General features: G+C 44.1%; 1 protein-coding gene across 1 annotated transcript; it reads right to left on the minus strand.

Annotated features, from left to right (window-relative positions):
• Positions 1-249: 249 nt before the first annotated feature.
• Positions 250-27,947, minus strand: aars1 (alanyl-tRNA synthetase 1). Its single transcript, XM_007912355.2, has 20 exons — positions 27,785-27,947; positions 26,027-26,215; positions 25,028-25,173; positions 24,284-24,475; positions 23,071-23,215; positions 22,332-22,477; positions 19,134-19,242; positions 17,258-17,408; positions 13,033-13,157; positions 11,903-12,047; positions 10,593-10,771; positions 9,841-9,954; positions 7,372-7,578; positions 6,813-6,997; positions 6,132-6,240; positions 5,285-5,398; positions 3,838-3,957; positions 2,892-2,978; positions 2,273-2,386; positions 250-634 (listed from the first exon to the last, which is right to left on the minus strand). Exons 1-20 carry the CDS (start codon positions 27,926-27,928, stop codon positions 449-451), a joined length of 2,907 nt encoding a protein of 968 aa, XP_007910546.1. The 5' UTR covers positions 27,929-27,947; the 3' UTR covers positions 250-448.

Below are 27,947 nucleotides of genomic sequence, written 5' to 3' on the forward strand. Positions count from 1 at the left end.
GTATCCCAGTGTGCCTGAGATGTGAGCACACTTTTACCGAAGGGATTTGCTGTCAGCCGGCAAGGCTGACACTGGAAATGGCGCAGGGGATTGGAGAAAATTAGGGATTATGTACGAGTCAACAGCCAGGAAGTCACCAGGATAAAGGGACTGAGCTGCAGGAGTCATTAATAAACATGTTATCAATGAGATAGTTGAACTTCAGATTATTATTTTTAATCGTGGTTAATAAATAATAATACACTGTCATTGGTTCCTTTGCTTCTATTTTATTAATAACTATCACAGGAAACAGAACAGTTAAGTTTAACGTGATCATGACTTCTGCAGGGAGAGAGAGGTACGTGGACAGTGTTACACCCACCCCAGGTACAGGACAGTATTCCCAGCATTCCCACAGGGTTATTAAGCAATATTAATTGGCTGCTAAAGTCAACTTTGTAAATGGTTAGTTTTTGATGCCTCCTAATTTAAGTTTAGCAAACTCAGTGGCCAGGTTTAGTGCTTTATCCAGGCAGTTGATGTTTTTCCCTGTGGCTTGTGCAGATAAGTCCTTTCCTCCTCCTTTGCCGTCCAGAAGTCCTGAGATGTGGCCAATCCACTCGTTGGCTTTCAACCCTCTGCTGGCAACTTCCTATAAATTGAGGTAAAAGGAGAAATTACACAACGTACATCCCCCGCTCCCCACACACACACACACACACAAAATCTACTTTCTGCCTATCTAACAGGAGCTGTGTGGGATGACTCCCTGCTCCCAGTGACTGGTCTGATCAGCTGTCATCAGCAGTGAGTACACTGGAATACTGTGGACCCGCCTGACTCAGCAACCGGACCGTCACGGGGGGGGGGGGGGGGGGCGGGGGCCCGATTTCGGCATTCTGATGCCGAACATGGAAAGAAGCAACCAGTTCACAGAATCACACAATTATACAGCACAGAAGGAGGCCATTCAGTTACGAGCAGGAAGTTCATGTAAGTCCTGTTTATTCCCCCTCCTCCCTCCAAAGGAGGATAGAAAAGTTCTTCATAACAATCCCCAATGGAGTTTGAAGCTACAGCTTTTTGGGAAAGTGCATTTCACATTCTATAATAATAATCCTGACATTTGATAGAGCGCTTTTCTCGTCTTCGAGACATCTCAAAGCGCTTCACAGAATATGCTACAAAGTGAACTGATTGTATATTTTGTGAGCGAAACACAGCAGCCAATTGTGCACAGCAGCGTCCCACAAACAGTCATGGATTTAAGTGACCAATTTATTATTTTTTTTCTTGACCACTGAGCTACAGGACTCCTCACCTTTTATGTGAAACAATGTTTTTGCCCTCAGTTTGACCAGTTCAGCTCTAATTTTAAGATTGTGTCCCCATTTATGGATCCCCTGTAGTTAATTTATATATAAACGGCTCCAATTATATATCAACACCACAATCAGACTCCAGCTCATAAATGACTTCTGGGTTGTAGTTATTCTCTGTACTGCAGAGACCAGCTAAACTTCTGATTTAATTCCAGTCTGTAACTCATGTTCAAGTATCCATTTGGAAACTGTAAACCACTCACAGGCTGATCTGTATCATTGTTCTATTTATTTAGAGTCCTGTAGAGTCCCGTGGAGTCCTGTAGCTCAGTGGTTAGAGCACTCGCTTTGCAAGTGAGAGACCTGAGTTCAATTCCAGGCAGAGGGCGAAACCTTGGGCAAGTTTCCTTACTCCACACAGAGCCTAATAATAATCCCTCCAAAACCAAAAACAATAATTAAATTGGTCATTTTCAATCTATGACTGTTTGTGGGACATTGCTGTGCGCAATTGGCTGCCGCGTTCGCCCACAAATATACAGTCAATTCACTTTACAGTGTGTTCTGTGAAGCGCTTTGGGATGTCCTCCCGACGTGAAAAGCGCTATATCAAATGCAAGGATTATTATTATTATTATTTAACTGTGGCAATTTGATAGCTCTAAAGCCAAAGTACTGGGCAGGGCACGGAGCTGCTCCCCATGTCACAAGTCCTGTAAATCTGGAACACTCTTCCTCTATCCCTCCGCCTTACACCTTCCTTCCCCATCTTCAGGTTGCGCCTGAAGACCTTTCTATTTGACCTATGGTCACCTTCTCCTCACCCTGGCTCAACATCGTGCTCCATCAGTGTCAAGCGCTCTGGGTTGCTACTCTGTGCGAGGGGCGCTGTGTAAATACAAGTGGTTGTTTGTTATTGTTGTGCACACATGCTCTGGAGCTCTCTGCCACTTTAAACACAGTGTTACCTGGGGGACTTGACACAAACATGTGATCCTTCCTGCCTCGCTGTCCACAGCAAACAGCATTGCTGCCGTTTGTGGGGAAGTCGTCTTAAACAGCTTCAGAGCTTCATTCAGGACCTGGTGAGAACGCAGCATAAATCAGATTACCTTCCAGTGAACAATAAAAGCAGTGATTAACCACAGCATCCCAAGGCACACAGGGTTCTGAGCATTTTAGTTAATTAACTGGCTAAAGTGCAATTATCCAAAAGAAAACTACAGTTATATGAAAAGTAGCAAGGGCAAGGCGGAGACTGATTGGGGCAATCTCAAGGGTCGGCAATCTCTCCAAAGTGGTCTTGTGCCTGTGAATGCTGAAGGTTCAGAGTTGGGAATAAAAGTTTTCTAGATTGAACGTAAGGACCTTCTGGATCCTTACATTCAAATCCCTTCCCTCCATAGACGCTGCCTGACCTGCTGAGTGCTCCCAATGACTTCTGTATTTATTTCAGATTTCCAGCACCTGCAGCCTTTTGTTCATGATTGTACAGATTGAATGGACCTTTAACCTGTATTGACAGAATCCCATTTGCAGCTAGTTTAAATCACTGTGTAATAGCCAGAAGGCACTTATTATTATTACCTTAGCCGAAGCTCCCGCTTCCAGTTCCATGACAACTAGAGGCTGGTTGGGATTGCTCTCTATCAACTGCTTGGTCTTGTCCAGCACCTGAGAATGAAATACTGATACGTTACATTCAAAGTGATAACATCACGAGCCAACTCATTATTGGCATTAGTCTATGTTGGGACTGGAATGGTTCAATGGGAGAAAAGTACTGAATGGCCTGATTATTATTCTGGGATTCTCTTTAACTGATCGGTCCTTGCATTTGTATAGGTTATAGCCCCATTCAAATTGGGAGGATATCTCAAAGTGCTTCACAGGATTTTTTTTAACTGTAAAGTGTAGTGACTGTGAAGTTTGTAGTCAATCAAGGCAGCCAATTTGCCTGCTTCATGTCCCCCCCGGCCCACAATCAATGGGTGGGCTTTCAGCTGTTGCTCTCTGGAGCGTCATGGTGGATGCTTCTGACTCTCTCGCTCCCTTGCCTCGTTCAAGATACATCTCAAACATACCTCTTTGCCCAAGCTGACCATCCTCTTTCCCCTCCCCCTTTAACTCCAATGCCCGGCTCGCAGTGTCGAGTGCTTTGACAAGACAAGTGGGGAGGGGAAAGCTGAGCCAGACTGTATAGGTTGAAACCATATTAAACATTATTCAGGTTCAGCTTAACTATGCACTATAGCATCTTAAATACTTCACTATGTCCTCCTGTAAACCTTCTGTTCCTCAGTGTGAATATTCCCAGGTTCTTCATTTACATTTAAGTACCAAGCCCCAGCTTTCAATTCAGTTGCCCTTCACCGTATCCTGTCCAATGACAAGATGTTATTGTATAAGACAGTGATGTGCAGGCCTCAGGTGGGGCTCTGCACAAGCGGAATACAAGGAAGGATTCCTGACAAATTCTGGATATGAATGGAGATGGCCATCTGATAAACCCGGGAATGATTGGATTATTCACCTTCTTCTGTGTGTTAGCTTTACTGGCTCTGTCCAGATCATCCATCACCTTCTTTAGTGATTTCTGTTTCTCCCTCATTTCATCCTTCTGCCACTGAGGAATGACAGCTGTGCCAATCATCTGCAGGAAGTGGAAGTCAGGTCTGTCAGACAGTGTGGGATAATTTACCATTTGGTGAATATGAACAAAAGTGCTTTAAATATCCACAATAGCAACACCTGCAAGGTAATGTAAACTGGACACACTGGAAAAGACAAATTGCACCCGTCTAGAGTAGAAATATTCCAATCTGCATTGGAGTTCCAAAGGTTTGGGGACGTAGTGGCTGAAAGAACAGCCATCGATGGCAGAGTGGAGGGGGCGAGGTACAAGCAGGAGGCTGGAGCCAGCTGACCGAAGGGGGTGGGTAGAGCAGCGAGATGTGAGCAGGTGGGAGAGATAGGTAGGTGCCAGGGTGTGAAGTGATTTACAAGGGAGTGTAAAGATCCTGAAATTGTTCTGTTCTGCAAAGGGAGCCAGGCAAGAACTGGGGTGATGGCGGTGAGGAGGATGAGAACACAGAGCCGGAATTCTGAATCAATTGGATGTTTGAGGGTGGAGCTGGAGAGACCGGCAAGAAGGGCATTAGAAATATCGAGGTGGGAGGTGACAAATAATAATAATAATCCTTGCATTTGATAGAGCGCCTTATCATGTCTTCTAGACGTCTCAAAGCGTTTCACTGAATATACTGTAATGTGAATTGACTGTATATTTATGGGCGAAACGCAGCAGTCAATTGCGCACAGCAGCGTCCCACAAACAGTCGTGGATTGAAGTGACCAATTTCTTCTTATTATTGTTGAGTCTTGGTAACAATGTGGTAATAATATACAGACATACTGACTAAATAACTAAATAAATAAATGCTTAAATACATAAATAACTAGTGACCAACTTATTATTGTTTTTATTTTTTTGAAGGAATTATTAACCCCAGAAAAGCGATCTGCCAATCTCTAACAGAGGCGTGTGGAGAAAGGAAACTTGCCTAATGTTTCGCCCTGCCGGGAATCAAACTCAGGTCTCTCCTTTTGGGTTACTGAGCCAGGTTCAATAAGCAGTTTAGTCAAATTGTGAATTAACTATAATATGGAGCATTACCCTAAACTAATGTAATTGTAAAATCATTTATAAATTACAAATTAAATACACAACGTTTGCCCACACATACACAATCACAACATTTTGCAGTACATCCTGAGAAAGCAATTTGAGACAAAGTCTTGATGTGAAAAGCTCTAAATCAAATGCAAGGATAATGATTTACTGCTAAAAACTGATTAAACATGAATGGAGCATTGATTATTGATTGACTAAATACATGGTCAATTATTAAATATACCAGACAGCACAGTCTAAATGCCCATTATAATGGATTAAATAAACAGGTGCACAACAGGTTTACCTCTGTGAGGTCCGCAATCTCTTTCTGTATTTCCTTGTTGGGAGCGGTCTGGCCGTGGACCTTTGAGCCCAGGGCAACCAGAGCCTTTTCTAGAGCCTCCGCCTTTCTCAGAGCCTGTAAACAGCCAACACAAGGCTTCAGAAACTGTCCTACACACTCTCCCGGCAACTCTGCTGGAGCCCAGTCCCACTCACATTCACTCTGCAAAACTGCTGCTGATGTTTCTCTCAGTAGAAAGGGGACATCATCCCACACAAGAGGCAAAGAAAAAATATACGAGATAGCAAGTCAGTCACAGTATCCAAAAGGCAGCACCCACATACCAAGCTTTAGCAAGAGGGATTGTGTGAGGACCTAGGATATATACAGGAGGCAGTGAGCGAGTCCATGTCAGAGACTGAGTGCCTGCAATCCCCCGGCTACAAAACTACAATTTGCCCCACCATTGACCCAACCCAAGTAAAGCTCTTCTCTAGGCAACTATGAGGACACGTAAAATCTCCAAGAAAATAGTTTTGTGAAATATCTCTTTAGGCAACGACTTCCGGAATTCACTTGTTTAGCTGTGCACACAAAGGCCCAGCAGCTCAGGACCTTGTGTTCTACCACACTCAATCATTTCTCTAAATAACCACAAACCCAACTGTAAATACACTATTCCTCCAGCGTATTATCCCAGCAGGATAATCAGCGTGAACTGTATTCCATGCGACTGCTCTCCACTGGGGTGAACAGTTTAATCCAGTCTCAAGTCTGGTTAGTTTTAGACTCGTATTCTCGGTCTCTGAACATACGTAGAAATAAATACCTGTTGCTGGTGATACAGATTAAACTGATGCACACTGACCTTCTGAGCCTCGGGCCCTGTGACAGCGACTATCCTCCGGATGCCTTTGGCAATAGCTTCCTCCGACACAATCACAAACGAGCCAACGTGGCCAGCGTTCTGCAGGTGACTGTGAGAAACACACCCATCACTTAGTCACAGGGAGAAGGTGGGATTCTGATGACTGCATTCTCATTCCAACCCTCCATAGTGTGAGATCAATTCTTGCTAATCATGGCTCTTAGATGCTTCACTGTTTCAATAAACTGTGCTTCACGTCTGGACGATGGAGAGCTTTCAAAACAGTATCAGGAAGCTAAACTATCTGAAGCCTCATTTAATTCTGAACTTGACGGACACAATATCCAGGTCTTTTATTTTGCTCCTTCACTTTTATGTATCTCGGGATGTTTCAGGTGTGAATAGAATTGAATTGCAAGGTTCCCAAGCATTGATTACCTCGATGCACCATGTGATTCTATGGAGGGAGGGGGAATTAAACAAATTTCTCTTATTTACGATTTTAAACCACAGCCCATGTTGGTTATCATTTGAAAGAGCTAAAAAATGCTCTGAAGAAAACGTTCAGATCAGGGGTTTGAGAGTTCAGAGTGGTCTCCAACAGTAAATAACCTCCCCCAGTACAGCACTTTCACCCCCACTCCCCCACCCCCGTTATTTATTGTCACTTAATAGACTCACGTTCCGCCACAGAATTCCACTGACGTGACGGAGCCCGCTGGGCCAGATGGGTCAGCCAACATGTCTTCCACTGGGATCCCAACAGATACCACTCTCACCGGATCAGGGTATGTCTCATCAAATACAGCACGCAGACCTTGTATTGCTTTGGCAACAGCCAGTGGAGTGTCTTTGGAATAAATAGGCTACAAGGGAACACACAAAGTTATTGCACATCCGTGAAAAGGGATTAATCAGAAGCTAAACCAGCCATTTTCTCAGCCTCATTTGCTTTCTTATATACTTCTACAGAATCACAATTAAAGAGCAATTGAATAAGATCACCAATATGCACTGAAGGTCACCAATGTGTATTTCATCGAGGATCACCATCTCAAGAGTGCTTATAACCCTCATAAGGGATAATGGGGCAAGGGCGGGTAACTGGTCTTGAGTGACAGATCAGCCATGATCTTATAACATGAGGGACCAGGCTCGGGGCTGAATAGCCTACTCCTGTTGCTATGTTTCTTATGACGATCTTATAACCACCGATGTTGGAGATGACAAAGAGCTTCACCTTGCCCTCCTGGATGATTCTGTTTGTAATCTCCTCTGTTTGTCTGATCTCCTGAGTGCTCATTGCTCCTTTGGCTGTGAAGTCGAAGCGGAGCCTGTCTGGTGCGACGAGAGACCCTCGCTGGTCAGCCTCCCCCAGCACGGAGCGCAGGCTGAAGTTCAGGATGTGGGTGCTGGTGTGGTTACTCATGATTGGTCGTCTTCTGGCCTAAAACACAAACACTGAGCACAATTAGAGGAGTCTTTCCCACGTTGCTACAGATGATCTTTCTACTGGAAATCTTTCAGAACTGAAGTGCCTCTTTGTGCCAATCTGCGAGAGCGATTCTCATGTTGCAATAAAGTTCTAAACACGTGCATCTGTGGATCCACACTCCACCTCACTGAGCCAGTCAGAAACCTTGGTGTCTTGTATGACCCTCAACTATCCTTTCTCCACCACATCCATGCCATGACCTGCTCTGTCTTCCCCCACCTCCCCAACATTGCCTGGCTCCGCCATTACTTCACCCTTCAGGCTGCCAAAACCCTCAAACATGCCTTCATTACATCTAGGCTCAACTACACCAACTCCCTGCTTGTGAGTCTTCCTAACTCTTCCTTCCACAAACTGCAGATCATCCAGAACTCTGAAGCTTCCTTCCCTCAGGACTTTTCCTTTTTTCCTGTTGCAGCTCATCTTCTGTCTATTCTGAAGAAGCGCTTTGAGACGTTGAGAAGAGGTGAAAAGTGCTATATCAAATGCAAGGATTATTATTATTATTATCTTGATGTGCTCCACATGACTGACATATATTCACACACACTGCACACAGTTTAGCAAAATAATAATCTAGTAATAAAAAAACTTGGGATTAATTGATTGGCACAAAACTTCTTCTAAAGGAAGGATATTGACACTAACATCAACAACAACTTGCATTTATACACCACCCTCCACACAGGGCAGCGTTTCAGAGCACTTTACAGTGGTGGAGCCTGACTCCGAGCCGGGGGAAGATGGCCGTAAGCACGGTTGAAGAGGAAAGTTTTCAGGGGGGACTTGAAAGAGGGGAGAGAGGGGGCAAGGTGGAGGGATTGAGTGAGAGTGTTCCAGGGTTTTGGGGAGTAGTGGCTGAAAGCGCAACCTCCGATGGGGCAGAGGGAGGCCGGTGCCAGTCGAGTGGAGGCGCCGGGTGGTGGATTGGGGAGTGAGGAGGTGGGAGAGGGAGGGAGGTGCCAGGGAGGGAATGGATTTAAACACGAGCGTGAGGATTTTGAAGTTAATCCATTTGGTGACGGGGAGCCAGTGGAGCTTGGGCCAGAACTGGTGAGATGTAGGTTCATAGTTTGGTCCAGGTCAGTTTGCGGGCAGTATGGATCTTTTGAATGGTGGAGTTGGGGAGACCAGCGAGGAGTGCGTTGGAGTAATTCAGATGCGAGGTGATAAATACATGGCATGAAGGTTTTGGTTGCAGTTGTGGTTAGGTTTGGTTGGAGGCGGACAACGTGGTGGAGGTGGAAGAAGGTGGTCCAGGTCAAGGACCAGGTGTGGGGGAGAAAGGATAGTGGGGGTCGAACCGGACGCCTAGAGAGATCCAGGAGGATGAGGAGGCAGAGGGAGCCCTGGTCACAGATAGAGAGACTTTGCAAAAGCTGCCTCTGCTGTGGGCAGTCAGGGAGAAAACAAGGGGCTCGAGGAGGCAGTGGAGGGAGATGTGTGGCCGAAGTGAGACCTAACATCACCAACAAGACTAGGATATAATAAAAATCTTTGCATTTGATGGTCCGCAGCTTGTGTAGGGAGGTGCTCTGACAGGTTGCTATACAGTATACAGGAGTGTTTAAACTATTCAATGCGCACAACTCGCTTCTTCACAGGAGAGGCATAAACCATTTGTGTACATTTCTCACAGAATTAAGGATTATTTGCTCAAACTGATTTGCGGCAATTTAAAGTTATGTGTGTTTGATAATATTTAAGATCATCGGATTCTAATTTTAATTCAGAGAAATAAACAGTATTTGACAGAATTTCAAATTGTCTTCAGATTGGGCAAAATGAATTCTCTGTTAAAATTTTCAAAAATTATACTATTTTGGACTCCAAAACTGGCCACTTCCCTGCACCACTTCTTGCCTGTTGCACATGTTTACTTGTCAATAACATTTAGGTTCCTGATGTGATGGTCAGGAAGTGACATCAGTGATGACCTATACCCGGAAGCAGTCATTTATGTAGATGAAAAATTGTATAAAGGCAAAATAAACGTCAATATTAATGGTTGTAAAATTGCTAAGTTTTTAAAATTGATATTGAAAGTTTCCAAATCCAACTGGCCCTATATTAAACTTGCTGTACAATAAATATACCACAATAAATAATCAATCAGTTATTGTATAAACCTAGTAGCTCAAGTCAACACCTGTTTAACCTTTGCAGCCTCGCATCAAACTACCAGATTTTAAATAATGTCTGTCAGAACATTACCTCATCGATGAAGAGATGAACTTGATCCCCTACTTTCAGGTGCCCGTAAACTGTCCCGATGTGGAGGATGTAACCCCCTCGAACCTGTACGTTTTTCACTGAGAATTCAGTTTTCTGTAGAAGAAATCAAGAATGAGTTTGACTTCAGTCAGTATAGGAGCTAGCTTTGCTTTGTCATTAACAGGAGCAGTGAGAGCTTAAACAAAACTACACATTCACTAAGAAAGGCTTGGTCGGTAAATGCTGAAATGGAGCCTTACAGAGATCTCGCTGGTCTGCAGAGTAACCTGACCTCAGTCAGGGAGAGAGGAACAACACAATTAGTAAATTGGCAAATATCTCTGGGTAACTTCCTATTGCTGATTACCAGCTTCTCCACAGCGGGTTCCCCGTGTTCAGGCTCACAGATGAAGATGGCCACCTTGATTACTGGTACCATGTAAGTGACTCTCAGCATGTCCAGGAGAGCAGATAAAAAGCCATCACCTTAAAGAGACAATTACAATTGGGGAGGGAGTGTAATACACTACCTTACTACACAATGTATTTCCATCACAGGGAGCACTTATACACTGAAGGAGGTGGATATTTTTGCGTCAATTAAACACATACATTTCAAGTGAAGGTAACCAGACTGGTGGAGTGTTAACAATGCACTGATCCCAGTGGGAAACACATCACCAATCTGGCTTCTTCACATCTTAAGTTTTCAGTTTCCGTGATGATGATGTAAACAGAAAAAGATTGCTCACATCGTCACTGCTGTCATCCTCTTTCACCAAATATCCCTCATCATATATCTGACCACCCTGCTCAGCATAGAAGCATGTGCCATCCAGCAGCACTCCGCAGTCCTGGCCCGTCGTCACTTCGTCAACAAAGGTTTTCTCCCTACGTATTGCCTTTACCGTGGCCTCTACAGATGTGAAGACTGCAAACACAATAAGTAACATCAGCTGGTCGAAGAGTCAACACGTGAACATGAACAGTACAATACCATTTATATTGATACAGCCCCCTTCACAACAGGAGAACGTCTCAGAAGTGTTTCACTGAGGTCAGAGCTGGGGGTAGGGGGGGCGCAGATGAAAAATGACCGAAGAGGTACATTTTAAGATGCAACTTGAAATAGGGGAGGGAGGGAGTCAAAGCAAATCTGGGATAAAATTCTAGGAAGCAGGGGTGTGGGGGGGGGTGGGGTGGGTGGAGAGAGAATGACTGTAAGCCCACCTGCCGAGGATTGGGTGCACAGGGTGGGGAAGCAGAAGAAATTACCGAAATTTTCTCTTCACAGTGAGGTTGCATTATATGATGATGTACCAATACAGCTATATCACAGATTGGCTAACAGAAGATAGCAAACATATTAAATGACTACTTCCTAGAGAATTTGACCAGGAAGGACACAAAAAACTTGCCCCCAATGGCCAGCAAACATTGTTTGAGTTCTCAGGACTTATCATAATGTTTAATGACAAGATTGGTCAGAATAATAAATAATAATTCTTGCATTTGATAAAGCCCCTTATCACATATTTGAGATGTCTCAAAGCGTTTCACAGAATATACTGTAAAACAAATTGACTGTATATTTTGTGGGCGAAACGCAGCAGCCAATTCCACACAGCAGAGTCCCACAAGCTGTTGTGGATTGAGTTACCAAATTATTATATTTTATATTATTTGGATGAAGCTATTTGGTCCATCCGATCTCATCCCTCCAGAACACCCACTCTACCATCCCCCTATCACAGCATTGAGCTGCTGTTTAAACAAGTCCCAGTGTCCTGGCCTCAACCTGCCCTTCCTGGTAACCCTGTTCCAGTCATAATTACCCTCTGGCTCAAGAGAAACATTCTGGTGTCTATCCTGAAATTGCCCCTTTACAGCTGTGTCCTCTTGTTCTACTGTCTCAATAATAATTATCCTTGCAATTTGATGCAATCCTAAAGCAATGATCTGGGTTTACTTTTTCAATCCCATTTAACATTTTATACACCTTTATAATCTGGAGACGACAGAAACGTGGATGACCCTGCAACCAATACAGAATAAACGTTACCATAGTTGCCATTGTTTTCTGCCCTGTAGCTGTATTTGGGTGAATCATCAGTGACTTCAAACCCCTTGGCACGCAGCTCATCAATCGCATTGACATCTAACATGATGTGGTCTTCATACCCTGTACCTTTTCCATGAGATTTCAACTGTAAATTTAAAGCATGTGACGTGACTCTTAGTACAAGCAAATTAAAACGCTCCTTGCTTATTTTTAAATGAAATCAATGAGGTAACAGTGCAAATGACACTATAATGTTTGCTGTCATCCCACCTCCCCTGGGGATGCACCATTTCCTCTCAGATCTGTGAGAGTACAACTTATTTTCCTATAGCATCTGTCACAATGGATAAACCGCCTTCAGATATGTTGGCCAAATGCAGTCAGAGATGTGAGTTTATAGAAGGGTTTCGAATGTAGACAAAGAAATGAATATCAAGCTATGTGAACATCTCAACGAGCTTTGCAGTGCTGGTAAGGCATCCGAACCAGGGATGGGAGCCACAAGAGAAGGTGATGACTAAAAGCGAGCGAGATGGAGTTCCAGAGAGCAGAGGCAGAATAAAAATAATAATAATAATCATTTGATTATTGCATTTGATATAGCGCTTTTCACGTCAGGAGGACGTCCCAAAGAGCTTCACAGAACACACTGTAAAGTGAATTGACTGTATATTTGTGGGCGAACGCGGCAGCCAATTGCGCACAGCAATGTCCCACAGACAGTCGTAGATTGAAAATGACCAACTTAATTATTGTTTTTGGTTTTGGAGGGATTATTATTAGGCTCTGTGTGGAGTAAGGAAACTTGCCCAAGGTTTTGACCTGCTTGGAATTGAACTGTTTCTCACTTGCAAAGCGAGTGCTCTAACCACTGAGCTACAGGACTCCAAAATGGCTGAAAGCCCCGCCCGCTGATGATGGGCGGATAGGGCTGGGAACATGAATCAGGCCAGTGTTTGCTGAGGGAAGGGAGGAGCTGGGACGTGTACTTTGAGTAAGTTGACTCAAACTTGATCTGCTGGGGAGCCAGTGAACTACAAAGTCAAGTATGTGTGTGAGAATTTACAAATGGCTTTTAAACTCACTGCCTCTACTCCTGTATTTAATAGGGCAAAGAACTGGGAGCTTACTTGGGCAGCCTTTTTCTCCTCCTCAAAGCTCTCCAGGTCCACACGGAGTCCTTTCTCCTCTGCGATCAGCGCAGTCAAATCCACAGGGAAACCATAGGTGTCATAAAGGAGCCATGCAGTGTCACCTTGGGGAAAGTAAAACAGATGGAAAAAAATTATATAACAAACTCAGGGCTCAAGATGGGATTGCAATGTTGATAACACACTCGTAAAAAAAATAATAATCCTTGCATTTGATATAGCACTTTTCACATCTTCTAGGTGTTTCAAAGAGCTTCACAGAATATACTGTAAAGTGAATTAACTGTATATTTGCAGCCAATTGCGCACAGAAGTGTCCCACAAACAGTCATGGATTGAGTGACTAAATTGTTATTTTCTTTATTTCCTTGAGGGATTATTATCAGGCGTGTGGAGTAAGGAAACTTGCCCAAGGTTTTGCCCTGTCGGGAATCGAACCCAGGTCTCTTGCTTGTGAGGCGAGTGCTCTTACCACTGAGCTACAGAACTCCACCTTCGGTTTTACATATATATTATATACATAGAATATATATTATATACATAGAATATATATATTATATACATGTGATATGTATATTATATACCTATGATATATATATTATATACATATGATATATATACATAATGTATATATCTCCCTGGATTGTACATAAAACGTTCACTTTTTCAGAGCCTAGGTTTGTCATTATATCATATAATTAAAATTAAAGTAATGCCACATTGTCTTTTTACCCGGAGGTAAGATAATCGCATCAAGTGGAATGCCTATATTTGTAGGCAAACATGGCAGCCAATTTGTACATTGTAAGGTCCCACCCACAATCCTGAATGATCAATTTAGCTGGGCGTTTTTTGGTCAGAACACCAGAAGAACTTTAATGCCCAGCTGAACAGTCATTTTTCTGGTGGACATTTTTGCTAACTGGAGAAGTGTGCAGTGGTGTCCCCCAGGGTTCGGTATTGGTACCATCGCTCTTTTTGATCTATATAAATGACCTGGGCTTGGGTATAGGGAGTACAATTTCCAAGTTTGCAGATGATACTAAGATAGGAAGAGTAGTAAACAGTGAGGAGGATAGTAGCAAACTGCAAGAGGACATAGACAGACTGGTAACATGGGCAGACACGTGGCAGATGAAGTTTAATGTGGAGAAATGCAAAGTGATGCATTTTGTGAGGAAGAATGAGGAGAGGCAATATAAGCTGATGGTACAATCGTAAAGGGGGTGAAGGGACAGAGAGACCTGGGGTTCATATCAGTAAATCTCTGAAGGTGGCAGCACAGGCAGATACAGCTGTTAAAAAAGCATATGGGATACTGGGCTTTATAAATAGGGGCATAGAGTACACAAGTCAGGAAGTTATGATGAACCTTTATATAAAACACTGGTTAGGCCTCAGCGAGAGACTGTGTTCAGTTCTGGGCCCCACACTTTAGGAAGGATGTCAAGGCATTGGAGAGGGTGCAAAGGAGATTGACCAGGATGGTACCAGGAATGAGGGACTTCAGATATCAGGAGAGGCGAGAGAAGCTGGGATTAGGTTAAGAGGAGACTTAATAGAAGTTTTCAAAATGATGAGGAGATTCAATAGGGTGAACAAGGAGAAACTATTCCCAATGGCGGGTGGGTCGGTAACCCGAGGACACCGATTTAAAATAGTTGTTAAAAGAAACAGAGGGGAGGGGAGGAGAAATGTTTTCACACAGAGAGTTGTTGGGATTTGGAATGCATTGCCTGAAAGGCTGGTGGAAGCCGATTTGATAACAGCTTTTAAGAGCGAAGTAGATAATTATTTGGGGACGACAAGTTTGCAGAGCTATGGGGAGAGAGCGGGGGAGTGGGGTTGATCAGGGCTATGGGGAGAGCGCGGGGGAGTGGGGTTGATCAGGGCTATGGGGAGAGAGCGGGGGAGTGGGGTTGATCAGGGCTATGGGGAGAGAGCGGGGGAGTGGGGTTGATCAGGGCTATGGGGAGAGAGCGGGGGAGTGGGGTTGATCAGGGCTATGGGGAGAGAGCGGGGGAGTGGGGTTGATCAGGGCTATGGGGAGAGAGCGGGGGAGTGGGGTTGATCAGGGCTATGGGGAGAGAGCGGGGGAGTGGGGTTGATCAGGGCTATGGGGAGAGAGCGGGGGAGCGGGGTTGATCAGGGCTATGGGGAGAGAGCGGGGGAGTGGGGTTGATCAGGGCTATGGGGAGAGAGCGGGGGAGCGGGGTTGATCAGGGCTATGGGGAGAGAGCGGGGGAGTGGGGTTGATCAGGGCTATGGGGAGAGAGCGGGGGAGTGGGGTTGATCAGGGCTATGGGGAGAGAGCGGGGGAGCGGGGTTGATCAGGGCTATGGGGAGAGAGCGGGGGAGCGGGGTTGATCAGGGCTATGGGGAGAGAGCGGGGGAGCGGGGTTGATCAGGGCTATGGGGAGAGAGCGGGGGAGTGGGGTTGATCAGGGCTATGGGGAGAGAGCGGGGTTATGGGGTTGATCAGGGCTATCGGGAGACAGCGGGGGTATGGCGTTGATCAGGGCTATCGGGAGAGAGCGGGGGTATGGCGTTGATCAGGGCTATCGGGAGAGAGCGGGGGTATGGGGTTGATCAGGGCTATGGGGAGAGAGCGGGGGTATGGGGTTGATCAGGGCTATGGGGAGAGAGCGGGGGTATGGGGTTGATCAGGGCTATGGGGAGAGAGCGAGGGAGTGGGGTTGATCAGGGCTATGGGGAGAGAGCGGGGGTATGGGGTTGATCAGGGCTATCGGGAGAGAGCGGGGGTATGGGGTTGATCAGGGCTATGGGGAGAGAGCGGGGGTATGGGGTTGATCAGGGCTATGGGGAGAGAGCGGGGGTATGGGGTTGATCAGGGCTATCGGGAGAGAGCGGGGGTATAGGGTTGATCAGGGCTATCGGGAGAGAGCGGGGGTATCGGGTTGATCAGGGCTATCGGGAGAGAGCGGGGGTATGGGGTTGATCAGGGCTATGGGGAGAGAGCGGGGGTATGGGGTTGATCAGGGCTATGGGGAGAGAGCGGGGGTATGGGGTTGATCAGGGCTATCGGGAGAGAGCGGGGGTATGGGGTTGATCAGGGCTATGGGGAGAGAGCGGGGGTATGGGGTTGATCAGGGCTATGGGGAGAGAGCGGGGGTATGGGGTTGATCAGGGCTATCGGGAGAGAGCGGGGGTATGGGGTTGATCAGGGCTATCGGGAGAGAGCGGGGGTATCGGGTTGATCAGGGCTATCGGGAGAGAGCAGGGGTATCGGGTTGATCAGGGCTATCGGGAGAGAGCGGGGGTATGGGGTTGATCAGGGCTATGGGGAGAGAGCGGGGGTATGGGGTTGATCAGGGCTATGGGGAGAGAGCGGGGGTATGGGGTTGATCAGGGCTATGGGGAGAGAGCGGGGGTATGGGGTTGATCAGGGCTATGGGGAGAGAGCGGGGGTATGGGGTTGATCAGGGCTATCGGGAGAGAGCGGGGGTATGGGGTTGATCAGGGCTATCGGGAGAGAGCGGGGGTATGGGGTTGATCAGGGCTATGGGGAGAGAGCGGGGATGGGGTTGATCAGGGCTATGGGGAGAGAGCGGGGGTATGGGGTTGATCAGGGCTATGGGGAGAGAGCGGGGGTATGGGGTTGATCAGGGCTATGGGGAGAGAGCGGGGGTATGGGGTTGATCAGGGCTATGGGAGAGAGCGGGGGTATGGGGTTGATCAGGGCTATGGGGAGAGAGCGGGGGTATGGGGTTGATCAGGGCTATGGGGAGAGAGCGGGGGTATGGGGTTGATCAGGGCTATCGGGAGAGAGCGGGGGTATGGGGTTGATCAGGGCTATCGGGAGAGAGCGGGGGTATGGGGTTGATCAGGGCTATCGGGAGAGAGCGGGGTATGGGGTTGATCAGGGCTATCGGGAGAGAGCGGGGGTATGGGGTTGATCAGGGCTATCGGGAGAGAGCGGGGGTATGGGGTTGATCAGGGCTATCGGGAGAGAGCGGGGGTATGGGGTTGATCAGGGCTATCGGGAGAGAGCGGGGGTATGGGGTTGATCAGGGCTATCGGGAGAGAGCAGGGTTGATTTGGAAGCTCGTTTCAAAGAGCCGGCATAGACACAATGGGCCAAATAGCTCCTTCTGTGCTGTATAATTAATTCTATGATTCTATGTGGCTATATGACATGTGATGTGTTCCATTATACACCTGTTGCTATGGTTCTGTCACAGACCTGGAATGGTTTGCCCGTCTGTCAGACTATGAATCTTTCTTTCCAGAATACGCCGTCCTCTGCTCAGTGTTTTCAAGAACTGTTCTTCCTCTTCATTGACAATGTCCTTCACCATATCAGGATCTTTCTTCAGCTCTGGGAATGCATCTCCCTGGAGAATCAGAAGAAGTGATTAGCCCATTGCGGATCTGCAACAATTGCAACCCAGAATTGTCTTAAAGCAGATGCTTGTTGTGCTTGCTGCAGGCAGCTGCCTCACTCAATAATGACTTACATTTATATATCATCCTTTCACCCCGGAGGGTGTCTCGGAGCGCTTAGCAATCCAAAGATGAAGTGGTCCCTCAAAATAACTCAGTTTACACAAATACTTTATTGTTTGTTGGCCATCAACTTGTTTTTCTAAAAAAAAGGTGTTTATAATGCACTCAAAAATGATGCAAGTTGTCTTCTTTCCCCCTCCCCTTCATCAAAGGGGGTGAGCTGTTTTAGATACATTCATCAGCATTACACTTTCTAAGCTCTCTGCCCTGTGGTGTCATGTTCAGCCTCTGCTCATCGCCTTTCTATCTGGTAGCCTGGCTCAGCTGGTAACACTGCCATGTCTGAGTCAGAGCGTTGTGGGTTCAAGTCCCAAGTTGTGAATCTGAGCCTAACTGTAATGTAGTGCTGGGACCGTGCTGCATTGTCAGAGGTGCCGTGCTTCAGACGATATGTTAAATCAAGTTCCTGTCTACCTGTTCACATGAATGTTAAAAATCTCACGGCAATATTGGAAAAGATAAGGGAGTTTCTCCCCATGCTCTCACCAACAATAATAATAATCCTTGCATTTGATATAGCATCTTATCATGTCTTTGAGACGTCTCACAGAATATACTGTAAAGTGAATTGACTGTATATTTTGTGGGCGAAATGTGGCAGCCAATTGTGCACAGTCTCCCACAAACAGTCGTGAATTGAAGTGACCAATTTATTATTGTTTCTTCTTGAGGGACTATTATCAGGTGTGTGGAGTAAGGAAACTTGCCCAAGGTTTCACTCTGCCAGGAATTGAACCCAGGTTTCTCGCTTGCAATCCCACAAATAAAAAAAAAAATTGCTGTTGTATTTGACTATACAGTAAACTCCTGATAACAAGATTCTGTCACAATCACGTAAGTCACCATGTTATCAATACCCAGGCCACTTCCCCTCCGAAACGTTAGTAAGTGACTTCACTTTACTTGTCACTCAATTAACACATAACTGTCATATTCTAAAAATTATTCTAAGTACTTACAATGTGAGATTCAATCGGATAACAGTGTTCTATAAGATGGTATTTGGCACCACAGAGGCCTCCCGCCCTATCCTGTCACTGCTCGAGCGCTCACCGGAGGGTAGACATGCACACTCAGATGCATCACTGAGGCTTCTGGTCTACTGGAGGGCCGGGCTCTGGCCTGCCCCAGCCTCCCGCCCTTTGACAGGATACGACGGAGGTGGCGGGGGGGCACTCCAATAGACTGCAATGCATTGGAGCATGCATGCCGAGTACCTGTACCAGTGACAGTGCCATCTTGTGGCTCGGGAGGACCTATGCCTAACTCACCACTCTAGATAATTTGTCACCGAGCTCTTTTCCCTTGCAGAGACGAGTTATCCGGAGTCCACCATACAGTCACTTTGCAGTAAACATTGTAAAAGTGCTTTGAGACATTTTGACAACAAGATAAGATGTTATATCAAATGCAAGGATGCAGCGCAAATGAAAGTTTCTTCCTTCCTCAGTGAAGTCAGATGACTGCCTATACGATAAATCTCAGTATGAAGAACTTACTCTATCCCAGCAATCTGCACTGAGAATGAGTGTGAGTAGGTACAGAGTTCCTACCAGTGAGTCCACCACCACATCAACAAGGGAAGCGAAGAATCCTTTCTGTGCATTCAGCTTCTCGTGGGAATATCGCACTGCTCGTCGCAAAATTCTTCTCAACACATAGCTGTGCATTAAAGAGAAAATATTTTAGTTATACTGAGAAGAGCCATTGACCCCGCAGGAGTTCAGGCAGTACACAACGGGAGTTGTGCTGCCCAAGTAAGCAGCTTTTTTTTTATCTCCAGTATAAAAGCAATATTTTGTAAAGGTGTAGTAACTGTATTTGTAGGAAAACCCAGTAGCCAATTTGCACACACAAGTATGATGGGCCTTCTGTGCTGTAAGATTCTATGACTCAAACGTGTAGTTCCAGACAAGCTAATGGCTCATCTAATTCCCTGTGGTGCAGTGAGCCTTGTGAGGCTCATACATGAGCAATCACTGGAAGGAAACCAAGACCAGGGGTGGGCAATTATTTTGGCTGGTGGGTCACTTCACGAGTTTTGGTTAGCTTCGCGGGACACACACTTAAATGCTTAATAATAGCTCAAAATCAAGTCTTACACTTATCTATGCATAAAATAAAGTCTATATAATTGACATTCATTAAAATTGGGTTAAATAAAAACAACTCATTGAGCAGACATTTATTCGATATTTATTCATTTCACATATTGATGTGAATGTGAGAAGCTCACTCAACGGGAAGAATGAAAGCGCTGATGTGCGTTAACCAGACAATTGAAGTCAGGCATCGTCTCCGTTGTTGCAATGCAAAATACTGCTGCAAGGGGGTCATCGTTCATCATAGCTCTATGTTTGATTCATTGAATTTCATCATAGAAAATGTCTTCTCGCATATGTATGTTGATCTAAACAGCACAAACATCCTCCGGGCATGAGCCTTTATATTTGGAAAGGTATATTCATTAAGAGAAGCGTAAAACTGGGAAGCGGCACTGATTTGAATTGCTCCGCAAGCAACGGATCACATTGCAGGTCAATAAGCTCGAGTTGGAGGTCAAATGGGGCTTTGTCAACATCAAATGAGAAAGGTGAAGAGACCAAAGGCAGGTCATTTTTGATCAAATTGAAATCTGTGAGAAAATTCGGCATGCAAGTCAAGTAGTGACGAAGTATACTTTTTAAGGATTTGATCGCAAACAGTAATCTGCCTCAAAATTGTAAAGTGGGCGAACAGCCTGTTTCCTATCTGACGCTATAAAAGAAATAATTTTGTCATAAATGACTTGACACTGCGATACAAATCGTGCACAAAGGCCCCTTTCTGTTGCAGTTTTGAATTCAGTTCATTCATGTGGCCCATGATATCAACGGCAATGCAAAAATCAGAGCCAATTTGCATCATTCAGCTGTGGGAAATACAAATCTTTTTGTTTCATGTCCAAAAATAAATCAATCTCTGCTCTCAGTTCCCGCACTCTCTTCAAGACCTTTCCTAAACTAAGCCATCTTATATTCTTGTGATACAGAACATCCGTGTGCTCGGATTCCAATTCCTCAAGCAGAGTTACGAATTACCTGTGGTTTAATCCTCTTGCACGAATGTAGTTGACCACTTTCGTAACTGTGTCCACGGCCTGGCTTAGTTTTAGAACATTCCTACAGAGGACCTCTTGGTGGATAACGCAGTGTAGAAAAACAATACTCTGTTCTGGATTTGTTTCTTTGACTTGATCTTGAATTCTTTTCAGGAACCCATAATTTTTGACTGTCAGATTTGGGCTTCCATCGGTGGTTACATTCACCAATATTTTCCACTCCACTCCTAATTTTAAGATAAATTTATTCACTGCCTCCAAAAAGTCTTCTCCAGTTGTCGTATGTTTCATTAACTGCATTGATGCCAATTCTTCTGTGAGCTCAAAATGTTTGGTGATACCTCGAATAAAAATTCTCAACTGGGTTATATCTTTGACATCACAACTCTCATCGGGTGCCAGTGAAAAACATGCAAAATTGCTTACTTTAATATCCTCAACACGTCTCACAATAGTTCGCCTTGTCAAGCTAATGTTTTCGAACTGTTTTTCCTTGTCCGGGCATAAAATCGAGGCAGAGTCAAACATACATTCCTTTATAAATTCTCCTTCAGAGAATGGTTTGTTGTTCTTGGCGATTTTGTGTGCAATCACGTAACTCACTTGTGTAATCTCATCCTGGGACGTAAATTGTTTTGTGAAAATGCTTTGCTCTTTTTGCATTCGAACAACCATCTCATCAGCTTTCTTTCATCAGCTTTCCAGAAACATTCTTATATTTGCAAGCATGTTTGCTCTCAAAATGGAGAGCAAATGTTTGCAAATTAAGCACACAACTTTTCCACCCACACTGAACTTGGTTGAACATTCGGCCTTCAGCGCCACTTTCCACTTCTTTGATAAACTCATTTTGAATTAACGTCCTCTTCAGTGAAAAGTATTGCCGCGGTTGCCGAGCGCACGTTTGAAAATTTGCCGATCCGTACATTTCTGATGTCAGCCTGATTCAACACTTAAGGGAGCTGTGCACAACTAAGTCGTGTGATTGGCTGATGTTCCCAGTCAGATTCAAATGCGAAATTTGTGGAACTTTCTGGGACTGAACGAACCATAATTTTTTCTATTGCGAGACACAGTGACTGGCTGGATAGAATCTGGTGGGCCACATATTTTGCCAACCCCTGCCCTAGACCCACACCCTTGAATGAGGGGCCAGACCAGAGACATATACTAATTATATACTAACAGAAAATCAGAAAATAATAGGATACACATTTTAAAAAGAAATCTAATAAGAAGGAAATATTTCCAAATGTCCTGGCCAACAATCTTCTGGATAAATTGGTCATTGACTTCATGGCCTTTAATGGGGCATTATTGTGTTCAAATTGGCTACTGGGTTTGCCTACAAATAATTACACCACCTCACAAAAACATTGTAGGAGCATTCAGATGCTATCAATGTTACTTGTCAGAGTTATAGCAAATACAAGTGTTATTATTTTCTGTTCTCTGCTGACACTCTCCTTTATCAGAATAGTAGATCTGAGCGAGAGCTGGGAATTTAATAACTTTCTGACAATTTTGAAGTCGGGTGTTGCACACTGTAGCAGCAAATGGAAACAGCAGCATTGGTATCAAACCAACTGATTACAACTGATACACCGATGACAGACAAATCCCCGCAATGTCTCCAGCTTTTCCATCTTACCCTCGACCGGTGTTGTCAGGCCGCCCTCCATCAGCCAAGGCAATCGTTATTGTTCTGGCATGATCTGCCAGCACTCGATACGCCATGTCTATCCCATCCACATCCTCAGCTCCCACCTTTCCAGTGTATGGTCTAGACCCAGTTCGCTAGAATTAGACAAGTTATTTCAAAGGTTTGTCCAACTACTCGGAGACAGCATATAACAATGGCTCTCAAATGGCAGGACTCCCAGGACTGTGCAGAACTTACTGTTAGTGAGTGGGGTGTCCTGTCTGCTACAGTGTCACCCGAGGACAGTACACACATACATCACTGAAATGAATGTCTCCAAGGCTATAAATGGCAGATATTGCTTTAAATCTATAAATTCCACTCAATGAAAGCTCAATATATTCTTTAGTTCATTGATGGTTCTTCCTAAGGTTAGATCTGTAAACACTGACTTGTGTTCAGAGATAATAAAGTCAAGGTGCAGGAGATCTTTGGCATCTCATTAACATTTGGCTAATTTTCCTGACCTCCAGTGGCTTATGCTAATTGTAAGGCTTTTACCTCACAGTCACACACTAAATGTTGAAATTGTCTCAGCTTAGAGGAAAAATATCTTCCCATAGGATTTACGACCCATATTCTTAGCAAAGTGGAATGTTTGCGTGTGCGCGCAGAGAGAAACACACAGCCATACAGATAGACAAATGAGATGGAAGAAAGGACAACAAATACATATTTAGATACTTACTTTCTGAATGGCTTCAAAGTAAGGAACAAAGAGGTCAGTGTCATAGTTGGACATCTTTCCCTGTAGGACTGAAACCAGTCGCTCCAGACCCAATCCAGTATCAATGCTCTTCTTAGCCAGAGGTTTCAGGCTACCGTCAGTTTCTCTGAGAAGGGAGAGGAAACAAGGTTTAAAGTTAGGTTTAAACATCAACATTTTGTTACACTTCTCTGACTTTCATATAAAAAATGTTAATTTGGGAAAAGCACGAATAACCAAACACAAGAATAACATTAGTATTATACAAGCAACAGGAAAGTCACTACACTGTGGAGTCCTGTAGCTCAGTGGTTAGAGCACTCGCTTTGCAAGTGAGAGACCTGAGTTCAATTCCAGGCAGAGGGCGAAACCTTGGGCAAGTTTCCTTACTCCACACAGAGCCTAATAATAATCCCTCCAAAACCAAAAACAATAATAAATTGGTCATTTTCAATCTACGACTGTTTGTGGGACATTGCTGTGCGCAATTGGCTGCCGCGTTCGCCCACAAATATAGTCAATTCACTTTACAGTGTGTTCTGTGAAGCGCTTTGGGACGTCCTCCAGACGTGAAAAGCGCTATATCAAATGCAAGGATTATTATTATTATTATTACTGTAACCGCACACTCAGAGTGATAGTCACTACACTGTAACGGCACACTCATAGTGATAGTCACTACACTGTAACGGCACACTCATAGTGATAGTCACTACACTGTAACGGCACACTCATAGTGATAGTCACTACACTGCAACGGCACACTCATGCTGAAAGTAATAGCAGGAGACTCCTCAATATTCAGCTGATAAGGAGATAGGATGGGAGTGTCAGACGATTGCATTACGTTGTTACAGCATTTACGTTAGCCTCGTGCTGAACCTGCAGAAAGAGGGACTGAATCAGCTGTCACTGCGCAGTTGGGCAAGTCCTTTGTCCAGGTTCAGTGAAGGAAAATTCAGATCTAATAGTAAACGTGCTGTTTGCCCTAGGAAATAAAAGGCTCTGATGGAACAGGAAGTAATTTGTGGTACTAATCAGCAGCACCAAACACCAACAAACTTATAGGAGTGACAGTGAAGTGCTTTGAGTCGTGTTGTCACACTGAGTAAGTTCATTTATCTAGCTCCGTTGTGAGCCCCAGGTAGAACAGGAATACAGTGTAATATTGTACAGATTGAATGGTGCACATTACCTGTTAAACTGGATGAACACAAGGTTCCAGATCTCTAAAACATTTGGATCATCCATATTGACCAGATGTGCAGCATCACGTCCTCCAATGCGATCAAAATGCATTTCACTGCAGGGCCCACAAGGTCCAGTGTCTCCCATTTCCCAGAAATTATCCTTCATGCTTCCTGGAAGAACGCGCTCCTCTGCCATTCTGAACAGAAAGGTGCAGATTACATTAACACGTGTCTTCGTGAACACAGCCCTCGCTAGTAGCTAACTCTAGGGGGTCACTGTTTATAGTTTACAATATACTATGTTACAATCATGTCAATAAACTTGTCATTTTGAAAAGCAATTGGCTTTTTACTGCCTAAAATCTTCACAAATGATTCAAAATTCTCACTTCAGGAAGAATGAGACATTAATGATTCAAAACCTACCACAATAATTTAGATATTGAGTAGCCAAATGGCAGATCATTGCTTAAAAAAATGAGTTCCGAAAAGAGGAGTCCCTCTCAATGTTCTGGCCAAGAATACCCTAAATAAAATTGGTCAATCACTTCATGGTTGTTTGAGAAACATTATTCAGGCAGCATGTTATAATAATAATAATTCTTGTATTTGATACAGCGCCTTATCACATCTTCAAGACTTCTCAAAGCGCTTCACAGAATATACAGTAAAGTGACTGAATATTTTGTGGATGAAACGAAGGATTCTAAAGAAAAAGAATATCAACCTTCATTTGAACAAGTTCTTACCCAAGATTTACCCAGATCTGCTTGCATTCAAGATCTGGCTCCAGTTCTGCCTTTTCATCTCCTCCAAAATAGGTCACATATAGCCTCTCGATAGGAATCCCGAACTCCTTCGTTAGCAGCTCGAAGGCCATCTCACAAGCCAGATGCTATACACAAAAATAAACATGAGAGCCTTCTAACTCCAGCACATATTAAATACAACATGAATTTACATTTAAATAATGCCTTTCACATTGGCAGCACATCCCAAGGCACTCAACAGTCCTGGCTTGGCACCCGAGGTGTGGGTGGGACAGGAAGGGGGAGGGGAAATATGAGCAAAGTAGGAATATTCTTGACCTCCAGGATAACCGTGCAGTAGAAGGATGATTTTGTTGAGGTGGGGAGAATGCGATATGTTTCAGTCCAGTTCAACCAGATCTGGCGGTGGACACAGGTTAGGCACATCACTAAACTCTGAGCCACTACTTCAATCAGAGAACTCAGAGACACTCTGAACACAAATGTCCCAATTTGAGGAAAGACTTTTTTTGTGGGGAATATTTATTTTTACTGAAAAGTGCACAATGGTTTTTTCTAGCTTCAATTTCCTAAAAGAGAGTGTGGGGTGGAGATGGCAGAGTATCTTCTGTCACAGTGAGTCCGCAAGAGTTCATGAATGGACAGATCCAGTTGCGTTCTCGAGCATTTTCTTGGTAGATACAAAAGCTACTGCCTCACAGCACTACTCCAGCAGAGGCTTGTGTGTGAGTGCCTTTCAATAGTTAGTATCTGAATTATTTAGATTGTTTCAACATTACACAATGTGCTGATGTCAATGGCCTGAAACGCATATTTAATGTTCTCGGAACTCCCATCCCACAAGCTGCATCGTGAAACTAAAATGAAAATCTATGACTGTATGAAACAAGAGAGATTTATAGCCTCCAGTTTTTGTTAATTTCTATCACTTATGCTTCATTCATTAACCACAGCAGGTCTATATCTAATTATTTCTACCTTGAAGTAATCGCCAAAGGACCAAGAACCCAACATCTCGAAGAAGGTGTGGTGGTAAACATCCTTCCCCACGTCATCCAGGTCATTGTGTTTACCTCCAGCGCGGATACATTTCTGGGTATTTGCTGCTCTTGTTAACTTTGCCATGGGATGGGATGGGTCAATTGTGTTCAGAAAAATGGGTTTGAACTGTAAAAATAAAGTAAGCAATGATACCATGTATACAATATATACTTTTGAAACAGACAGTTTACTTGAATGTGTACATTTGAGGGCAGAAATTCCAACAGGGTCTGGATTCACTCTAGTTTTTAAGTATTTCAGAGTACAAAGAATTTGACAATTTGTTGAATTCAGTCTCAACTCTAAAGCCAGTTTTCTACAGTTCTTAAAAGACAACGTACAATATTATTTGGAAAGAAATTGAGTTTCTTCTTGGTCAACAATCTTCCAGTTAAATTGGTTAACAACAACAACTTGCATTTATACAGTGCACCTCACGCGGGGAAGTGTCCAAAGTGCCCCAGAGAGTCATTCATTTCCTGGCTTTTTCATGGAAATTCCTGGGGACAAATTGGCTGCTTCATCCGCCTCAAGATACAGTAACTAATTTCACAGAAAACTGAAGTGCTTTGAAAAGGTTTGATGTGATAAGGTGCTATATTAAATACAAGGTTCATTATTGTTTAGTATAGTGTGATAGAAAGAGGAGCATTCTGCTGAAATATCACTGCAGTCCTTAAAAAGGTAACAACCAAGACAATTTGATTGGCACCTTGCCATGCGAATGCTGTTGTAATTATTAATCCTATACTTATTTGTGGGATGGCAACCATCACAAAACCAATTAGACCTTGAATTAAGTTTCATTATTAACCATTTCAATTTAAATATGAGGTTATGATTCCATTATTCCCGGACACCACAATTAAGAGACATTGTAAAGACTGCAGAAATATCAATAAGGACTCCCACCTCAAACTAAACCACACGACCCTGGCCTGGCAGATCGCTGAGATATGTGCTTTCCCACAGGGAAGGATAAAGAACCCATCACCTAATGTTGCTCATGCGCTTCCAAGCAGTTATAGTGCGGTATGAGCAGAGACCCACGTCTTCTGCTATTATGTATTTATTTGATAGTTCACACAACTGACTTCAGACATAGTGAATTTCCTGCAGCAGTAAAAATTATCATTATATACCAGATTCATAACTGCAGGATCACAGATAGCCAATCTTCCCCACATGTTTTTCTCAATATTAATTTAAAACAGGGAATATACAACCACTAGTTTGAGTCTGAAAACCATAAAACGTAGCAAGCTCCGAGAGGAAACGGGGTTGTGTCAAGGCAGCCCATTTATTGCCATAATACACAAAGATGCCAGCAATTTTAATCTCTTATGATGGGCTGAAGTTAAACTGTGATTCAGATGACTATTTTATTTTGGTTCAAAATCTCACTACTCACTGGAGAAGATCTTGGATTAAGTGAATGCAATTCAGTAATAGTTTGCAATAAAATGGGAAAATAATTGATTTTTAGAGACATTTAACCCTAATGCCTTGGGAACACTATGGACTGAACCAGGACTCGTGCTGAAAGATAACAACTTTCTGTGCGCAATTGCCTGCCGTGTTTCCCCCACAAAATACACAGTCACTACACTGTATATTCTGTGAAGCGCTTTGAGATGTTTCAAAGACGATAAGATACTGTATCAAATACAAAGATTATTATAACTTTTAACCTACCTGATTCATGCCAGCATTGGCAAAGAGAAGCGTGGGGTCATCGAGGGGAATGGTAGCTGAGGAATGCACATACTCATGATTGTGTCTTTTGAAGAAATCAATGAACTGCTGCCGGATCTGTCTGCCTGTTAGAGTGGAATTCATTTTGGAAGCTCACAGGGTC

The sequence above is a fragment of the Callorhinchus milii genome, unplaced genomic scaffold (assembly GCF_018977255.1).
Source record: "Callorhinchus milii isolate IMCB2004 unplaced genomic scaffold, IMCB_Cmil_1.0 Scaffold14, whole genome shotgun sequence".
Taxonomy (NCBI): domain Eukaryota; kingdom Metazoa; phylum Chordata; class Chondrichthyes; order Chimaeriformes; family Callorhinchidae; genus Callorhinchus; species Callorhinchus milii.